Source organism: Aegilops tauschii, chromosome 1 (assembly GCF_002575655.3).
Source record: "Aegilops tauschii subsp. strangulata cultivar AL8/78 chromosome 1, Aet v6.0, whole genome shotgun sequence".
NCBI lineage: Eukaryota > Viridiplantae > Streptophyta > Magnoliopsida > Poales > Poaceae > Aegilops > Aegilops tauschii.
In genome coordinates this window covers 34441692-34450311 of record NC_053035.3, presented here as the reverse complement: position 1 = coordinate 34450311, position 8620 = coordinate 34441692, and the positions used below count along the sequence as shown (strand labels likewise).

At 49.5% G+C, this 8620-nt stretch overlaps 1 protein-coding gene across 1 annotated transcript; it reads left to right on the top strand.

Moving 5' to 3' along the window:
* The first annotated feature begins 1625 nt into the window (after window positions 1-1625).
* Window positions 1626-7487, top strand: LOC109775062 (calcium-transporting ATPase 4, endoplasmic reticulum-type). Its single transcript, XM_020333817.4, has 8 exons — window positions 1626-3654; window positions 3879-3948; window positions 4078-4199; window positions 4331-4609; window positions 4779-5156; window positions 5824-5933; window positions 6141-6369; window positions 6469-7487. Exons 1-8 carry the CDS (start codon window positions 2257-2259, stop codon window positions 7045-7047), a joined length of 3165 nt encoding a protein of 1054 aa, XP_020189406.1. The 5' UTR covers window positions 1626-2256; the 3' UTR covers window positions 7048-7487.
* The last annotated feature ends 1133 nt before the right edge of the window (window positions 7488-8620 follow it).

Genomic DNA, 8620 nt, shown 5'->3' with positions numbered 1-8620 from the left:
CCGCGGACGTTCGAGGGCCAGGATTTGCCATGTCCGGCTGTAGATGCTCTTATATGTTCGTATCTGTTTTTTCTATGGCCGCAACGCTCAAAGAAATTGTAAAAAATAACACAATTTATCCATAAATAACATGCAAATATCTTTAGCACACCAATAGTTTAAATGTAAAATATCACATCCGAGACAACAACATGTTCAACAAGTTTTTCGAATTCATCGATTCCAAATTCAATGATTAGAACCGGCACATATTTTTCTCACACGTATTGTCCCTTGAGCTTCATCCAACAATGTATTTTGCGAGAACGGCCTGGCCCTAGGCCATGTAGTACATATTGGCGACATGTTCTGCCTATACAACATGTAGAGCAACATTGAGTGAACAAATGAATTAACCAACATGTAGAGCAAAATGAAGCGAAACTTACAATCTCCATGGTTGACGATGCCAGGCGGCGGGCAAAGAGGTACAACGACGAGGAGGGTACGAATGCAAATTAAGGGGGAGCAGGGGCAAAGGTGAAGAAAAGTGGACCGAGAAAGAGATTTGAGTGTGTCGGTCCTATATGGCGGCGGTCTGAACTGCCGCAAAGGCCCCCCACCTCCCCTGTTTGCCTTCGATGCCCGGACCGGTCCGTGAACCAATGGCGCGTGTTGGATGGTGAAATGGGTCCGGACGGATATGGACAGTCTGAGAGTCAATGTTGGAGAAGCCCTAAAATTAGTTTTTTTCTTCTTTTTATATACTTGTACCATAGTCCATGTTCACGCCAATTTTGATGTTTCATCTGTGTCACTTTCTTGCTTGTTTGTGTTGTATCCCTTTCGAGTCGAACAGTTCATGCTCGACACAATGTAGCATAGCGGTAGCAATGAAAGAAACATGTTTGATTGTCATTAACACGTGATGAGCCCGTGTTGTTGCTATGGCGTGCCGGACTATTTCTGTTGGCCGCCACATTTGTGACATGATTACATACTAAAACTGCCCACCCAATGTCTTTGTTATGTGATACCACTGCTGACACCTGTTTCAGACGAGATGCAAAAAGATTGCATGAAAACTTGTAGTATGATACTATGTCTCTGTTAAGTGATGACTCCGGTGCGCTAATGTTAGGGCGGCCTTGTGTGTTTTACTCGAGCCGAGAGATGAGGAAATTCCAACCCTACAAATTTGACCGAATTCCGCTTAATTTACCTTTGGAAAAGAAATCTACAAGCAGCACATTTACGGAAACAGAGCCAAGAAGTGGTGATGTGAAGTGAAATAGGTGAAATAGCACTCCTCGCCAGCACGTTGGATGCAGTAAAAACGAGTGTGTGCCGTTCGTTCCGCACGTACAGCACGCGGTCATCAATCCATTCATTTTCTTTCACACGAAGAGGCCGGCCGGCACCTGTGTGCAGGGACGCTCGGAAGAGCATCGAAGCGGAAGCCGCCATTGATGGCGGAGGCAGAGAGCGGGCGGGTGAGCAGGTGCCGCCATTGATGATGGTGAACGAGGGAAGGCGGCAGCAGAGAGATGTTCTACCACTGTGAAACAGGAGCCGGACGGACGATTCTGCCCCTCGCGCCGCGCGTGCCGCCCGCTTTTGGCACTTGGCAGGCAGCGGTTGAGAGTGGCCGCACCGCACCGCACCCCACCGCATCACCCACACATCACACCCGCACGCACGCGTACGTACCACCGATCCGCCATTACCACCCATCGCCCGCACGAAGCTTCCTGCCACCTTCCTCGGCTCCAGGCCTGCGCGGCGCGGCGCGAGTGCTGCTGCCGCCTACAAGTACTCGTGGCGGGACGCCAGGCATGCCCTTCCCACCTGCCCACCACCACCTCTAGCCCCCCAACCACCCCCTCCACTTCCCCTTCCGTCCAGTGACTGACGAACAGGCATCCCGCCGCCCGCCGCCGGTGACTGCCGGCCGCGCTCGGGAATTCCGGCTCCCGTTCGTCCGTCCGGGGGCGCGCGCGTGCCGGCTTTGCGTTTGGGTCTGGGTTTGGGTTCTTGGTTGATTGGTTCGTTGCGGGGCGGAGGGAATCCCGGCTCCGCACGCTAACAACCGCCTCGCCCCAAGGCCAAGCAAGAGATCTCGCCCCGGACGCCAGCGCGGGGTATAAGACCGCGTCCTCGCCGTCCCCGGGGCGAATTCCGCGAGGCCGCCCCTCGATTTCGCATTGCTGAGATCGCCGCCGGCGGAGGGGCCTTCCATCAAATCAAAGGCGACTCCTTTCCTCGACGCGGTCCGCGATGGGCGAGGCCGGCCACGACGCGCCGGCGGTGAACGAGGAGGGGAAGGCGGCGCCGTTCCCGGCGTGGGCGCGGACGGTGGAGGAGTGCGAGAAGCGGTTCGGGGTGGACCGGGACCGCGGCCTCTCCTCGTCGGAGGCGGCGGCGCGGCTGCGCGCGCACGGACCCAACGAGCTGCTGGAGCACCCGGGCCCGTCCGTGCTGCAGCTCGTGGCGCAGCAGTTCGAGGACACGCTGGTGCGCATCCTGCTCGCCGCCGCCGCCGTCTCCTTCGCGCTCGCGCTCTCCTCGTCGGCGGGGGCGCTCACGCTCTCGGCCTTCGTCGAGCCGCTCGTCATCTTCCTCATCCTCGTCGTCAACGCCGCCGTCGGGGTCTGGCAGGAGACCAACGCCGAGAAGGCGCTCGAGGCGCTGCGCCAGATCCAGTCCGACCACGCCGCCGTGCTCCGCGACGGCGAGTGGGCGCCCGCCCTCCCCGCCCGCGACCTCGTCCCGGGCGACGTCGTGATGCTCCGCGTCGGGGACAAGGTGCCCGCCGACATGCGCGTCCTCCGCCTCGTCTCCTCCACGCTCCGCGTCGAGCAGGGGTCGCTCACCGGCGAGACCAACTCCGTCAACAAGACCGCCCACGCCGTGCCCGCCGAGGACGCCGACATCCAGGCCAAGGAGTGCATGGTGTTCGCGGGCACCACCGTCGTCAATGGCTCCGCCGTCTGCCTCGTCGTGCACACCGGGATGGCCACCGAGATCGGCAAGATCCACTCGCAGATCCACGAGGCCTCGCAGGAGGACGACGACACGCCGCTCAAGAAGAAGCTCAACGAGTTCGGCGAGGCGCTCACCAAGATCATCGGCCTCATATGCATCCTCGTCTGGCTCATCAACGTCAAGTACTTCTTGACCTTCGAGCTCGACGGATGGGTGCCGAGGAACATTCGCTTCTCGTTCGAGAAGTGCACATACTACTTCGAGATCGCCGTGGCGCTTGCCGTCGCCGCCATACCCGAAGGATTGCCTGCCGTGATCACCACCTGCCTCGCCCTCGGAACGAGGAAGATGGCCGCCAAGAACGCGCTTGTCAGGAAGCTGCCCAGTGTGGAGACTCTGGGCTGCACCACCGTGATCTGCTCCGACAAGACTGGGACTCTGACCACCAACCAGATGTCAGTCTCAAAGCTCGTGGCGATCGGTGATGCCCCAGGGAAAGTTAGGAGCTTCAAGGTGGACGGCACGTCGTATGATCCCCGTGATGGCAAAATCTACGACTGGCCTGCTGGGAGGATGGATGCAAATCTCGAGATGATCGCAAAGGTTGCCGCTGTGTGTAATGACGCCAGTGTCTCACATTCTTCAAACCAGTATGTTTCCACCGGAATGCCCACCGAGGCTGCTTTGAAGGTGAGGATTGGTACAGTTCATGCTATTCTCAGTTTCCTTGAATTTTACAGTATTTTAATTCGAGAATATGGTGGTGCTTACTTGATCCACAACTGAACAGTTTAGGATACAGTTATCGCTGGAGTTTAGGTTGTGTCAGTCCAAATTCAGATAGTACTGATGTTGGAAGACATTCCATTCTTAGGCTCCCCATGATGATTAATTTGTTGGTTGGTTTCTGGTAGGTCCTGGTTGAGAAAATGGGAGTACCTGAAGGAAAGAATGGTCTGTCGGTGGATCCGTCCGAGACATTAGGTAAGCATCAATGCATGCTTTCGAGCTTAGTGTAACATAACCTGCTATTTTTTTGATATTTTCTGATTCCTGCTACTGAGTTAACCGACAACTATATACTGAGCATTTTGTGGTATTGTTTGCTGTCAGGCTGCTGCCGATGGTGGAGCAATGCTGCCAAAAGGATTGCCACGCTCGAGTTCGACCGTATGAGGAAATCAATGGGAATCATCGTTACCTCCAAATCAGGAGGCAACACTTTACTTGTGAAGGTGTGAATGTCGTATCTCTTGCTATACCACCATTTCCCACTGATATGGTTAAATAAAATTATCCTGCATTATACCATTGTTTTATGTTTGTGGGAGTGACACTAAGTGCATGATGATGTGTCCTGATGCAGGGAGCTGTTGAAACCTTGCTGGAGAGGAGTAGCCATATTCAGCTGCAGGATGGTTCAGTTGTGCCTTTAGATGAGAAATCTAGAAAAGCTGTTTTGGCAAGTCTCCATGAATTGTCAACAAAAGCTCTACGGTGCCTCGGATTTGCATACAAGGAGGATCTTGGTGAATTCGCAACATATGATGGCGAATACCACCCTGCTCACAAGCTTTTGCTGGATCCAGCCAATTATGCGGCAATTGAAACTGACCTGATATTTGTTGGTCTTGCTGGCCTAAGGGTAAGACTGTGCTCCTCATTGAGGATATGTTTTGTATCAATGCTGCTCTACACTTTATAATTTGTAATCTAGAAAAATCTTTTGGCCGGGGACCATGATTTGTCAGTATGCTTTTCTGTATATGATTCCTTGCAACACTGACAAGTCTTTATTCTGAATGTTGTAACAGGATCCTCCGAGGGAAGAAGTCTTTGATGCTATTGAGGACTGCAGAGCTGCGGGCATCCGTGTTATGGTGATTACAGGAGACAACAAAGAAACTGCTGAGGCGATATGCCATGAAATCGGTGTATTTTCACCTGATGAAGACATTAGCTTGAAGAGCTTTACAGGGAGGGAGTTCATGGCACTTGAGGATAAGAAGACACTGCTGCGAAGGAAAGGTGGCCTTCTGTTCTCTAGGGCAGAGCCCAGGCACAAGCAAGAGATTGTGAGACTGTTAAAAGAAGACGGTGAAGTTGTTGCTATGACTGGAGATGGAGTAAATGATGCCCCTGCTCTAAAACTTGCTGACATTGGTATAGCAATGGGTATCACCGGCACTGAGGTATATATTCTTAATGCACACAATGTTAGCCGCTTTTGAACCACCTTTTTGGTTCTCTCTTGAATCAGGGGAAGTGCCCATTTTCCTATAATGTCAAATGAAAAAAAATCTGTACTCACAGTCACCGTACAACCCCACGCCAGAGTGAGATTGCAAACCACAAGTTTAGCAGCCGTCACAAAACATACCTAGGCTGATCACAAATGCTAAACTGTAGATGTGCTGTTGCAGAACCACCATCATATATTTCATGATTCAGAGCAGAGAATATAGGTGCTAACCCCTTTACAAGGTAGCATAGCTGAATTATCCATCATTTTGCACTTTAGAGTCTTAAAGGTTTTCTGCTTTAAAATCACTTCTTTCATCGGTTTTTCTGACAAAAACTATTGATTTCTCAAAACTATTGTTTGTCTTTCAACCTTTGTACTTCAGAAACCTCTGAAATGTATTGATTGCCAGTCCTAGCCCTCGCCTCGTACTGCTTGTAAGCTAACTACATAGTACCGTTTGAGTTAGACCAGTATAAAACAACATTTGGTTTTCTAGTCAGATTGTAAAGCAAGACTTTAGAGGTTGTAAGAAAAGAGTGATATATGCAAAATCATGCTTTTGTTCAGCTTATAATTTGGGCAGCAGTATCTGAAAAATCATTGTTTTTTTCCAGGTTGCCAAAGAGGCTTCTGACATGGTACTAGCTGACGACAATTTCAGTACCATTGTTGCTGCTGTTGGTGAAGGCAGGTCTATTTACAACAACATGAAAGCTTTCATAAGGTTTGTGCACCGAGAGCCTTGCTCCCACTTCTCATTGGCAGTTTTGTGATTGATTGCAATTTCAGTACCATATGACTTGCTAAAGCTAATGTTCCTGAATCGAGCGTGAGTAGGACTGCTATTGCAATTTATCTAGATTTTACATTCAGTTGTTGGAAAACATGTCGCTGCTTGAGCATTCTGAAAGTCTTTTCTTCACTGCTGCAGATATATGATTTCCTCAAACATTGGTGAAGTTGCCTCCATCTTCCTTACCTCTGCTTTGGGTATTCCTGAGGGGTTGATACCTGTTCAACTTCTGTGGGTAAACCTTGTCACTGATGGCCCCCCTGCGACTGCTTTGGGTTTCAATCCGCCTGACAAGGACATCATGAAGAAACCACCAAGGAGGAGCGACGACTCACTGATCACTCCCTGGATTCTGTTCCGTTATCTGGTAATTGATCACCACATATCTGTTTGATCCCTTGTAGGAATCTCTGCCTTTCTTTCTTTTCGAGATTAATTTATCTCACCGACTATACATAACTTGCAGGTCATTGGCCTTTACGTGGGGGTTGCAACCGTTGGCATCTTTGTCATCTGGTACACCCACGGATCTTTCATGGGCATTGATCTCACTGGAGATGGTCACTCGCTTGTCAGCTACTCGCAGCTCTCGAACTGGGGCCAGTGCTCTAGCTGGGACAACTTCACAGCCGCACCCTTCACTGCTGGAGCTAGAACTTTCACCTTCGACGACAACCCCTGCGACTACTTCCAGGCCGGCAAAGTGAAGGCAACGACGCTCTCACTCTCCGTGCTCGTGGCGATCGAGATGTTCAACTCGCTCAACGCTCTCTCTGAGGACACAAGCCTGCTGAGGATGCCTCCGTGGGTCAACCCGTGGCTGCTCCTGGCCATGTCGGTGTCGTTCGGGCTGCACTTCCTCATCCTCTACGTGCCGTTCCTCGCGCAGGTGTTTGGCATCGTGCCGCTCAGCCTGAACGAGTGGCTCCTGGTGCTCCTGGTCGCGCTCCCGGTGGTACTCATCGACGAGGTCCTCAAGTTCGTGGGCAGGTGCACGACCGCCGCAGGCCCCAAGCGGCGTTTAAAAAAGCAGAAGGGCGAGTGATGGAGGCGGCGGCGGCTAACAGCGGTTGTTCCAGACGCCGCGGTAACTAATCATCAACAAAAAAAAATTCCAATTTGTTCAGAATGTTCGGACCATGTAACAGTGGTCGCCAAAGGAAGGGTGTTTATTCAGCGTATAATATATATATATATATATATATATAAGAAACTGAAGTAGATAAAAAGGGTTCTTGAACAAAGCTCTCGCTTTTCGCGGAGACTGAACTTAGCAGCTCTGTGTTCTTGTTTCTTTTTAGCTGTTATTATAGGCTGCAAACCTTTGATTATATATCCTGTGAATTATATGTAGGTAGTGATCTCTCGGTCTCGGAGTGTTGGAATATTGCTTTGTTTTTGCTGCGAGCTATTTGCCGAACAAGAGTGCAAATAATTATAGTACATCACAGGGGAACAGCCATTTCTGCCTGCTGTGTTTTCAGATGTGCGCTACATTGTTAATGCCGCTGCTGTTTTGGATATGTGTCTGTGAATTATGGTTCCTTTGAGCGTATGGCAAGCAGAGTAATTGGTTCTGGTAATCACTGGTTGTTTTGTTATCTGCTCTGAGATGCTGTAGTTCATACACCTGCAAAAGCCAAATAGCTTGACTGTAAATATCTGGGTTGTCTCTATGATCTCTGCAAGGACGTGGGGTACAAGTTTTTTTTCTTTAAATCTCAAAAGCCAAATTTAGCCAACCATGCTATGCAGAAAGCTTTTTACCTGGTTGATGATTCCCATTACCATGACAATATCCACACATTCTTAGATATAACCCAACTTAGAATAGGATTAAGGACTTGGCTTTAATGTGATCAAAACAAATTCCTTGAGCCTACCCCAAACATTATTATCATATTTTTATTGTGGCCATTTTCATCGTTTGTAAAATCCAATAGTTTTTGGGTCTAATTCTCGAGAGAGTCCACCCAAGATATTGTGTACAAGAAAATCATGCACAAATAGCAGAAAAGCAGTCGAGTGAAATTATTTTCGAAAAGGACCCGATTCTATTATAAAGGTTCACCGGGCAGTGAGATTAGGTCTTCTTTTCCTCACCGGCGGTTGTTGTTCTTTACAATGGCGCCGGAGGGTGGGACGAGTGGATTTTCTAAATCGGGATTGGTGGTTCGACAACTACAGGTCTGGTGTTCCTCCCCGACTACGTCGGCGGGATGTGGCGGATTCGGGTGAAGGTTAGCACGGGAATGTTCCCCAGTCAACGTGCTACAACGACATGTGTCTTGCTGCTTGCAGGAGGCTTGTTCATCGACTCAAAAATCCTGTAAGGTGATGGTGTTCCCCTGGATTGGGTGATGGTGGAGGTTGCGCTTCTTCACTTGTTTTTCCTACTTTCGTTGAATATTTCTAGGTTCAACCATTTTTTTCTTTGGTTGTTCCTTTCCTTTTTTTTTCCTTCTTCATTTACTTATTTTTATTTATTTGTTCTTTCTTTTATTTTTATTTTATTTTCTCACAAATGTCCATCTTTTCCACCCCTTTCTCAATTTGTATACTCTGAACATTATTGTCACAATTTGTGATCATATATTTATATATGTACGAACAATGTT

What these genes read in the sequence shown, in the direction of transcription:
- LOC109775062 (XM_020333817.4), top strand. Translation starts at nt 2,257, where the DNA reads ATGGGCGAGGCCGGCCACGACGCGCCGGCGGTGAACGAGGAGGGGAAG. An exon ending in TTGGTCTTGCTGGCCTAAGG is followed by an intron (nt 4,610 to 4,778) that starts GTAAGACTGTGC and finishes ATGTTGTAACAG; the next exon opens with GATCCTCCGAGGGAAGAAGT. An exon ending in TGGGTATCACCGGCACTGAG is followed by an intron (nt 5,157 to 5,823) that starts GTATATATTCTT and finishes GTTTTTTTCCAG; the next exon opens with GTTGCCAAAGAGGCTTCTGA.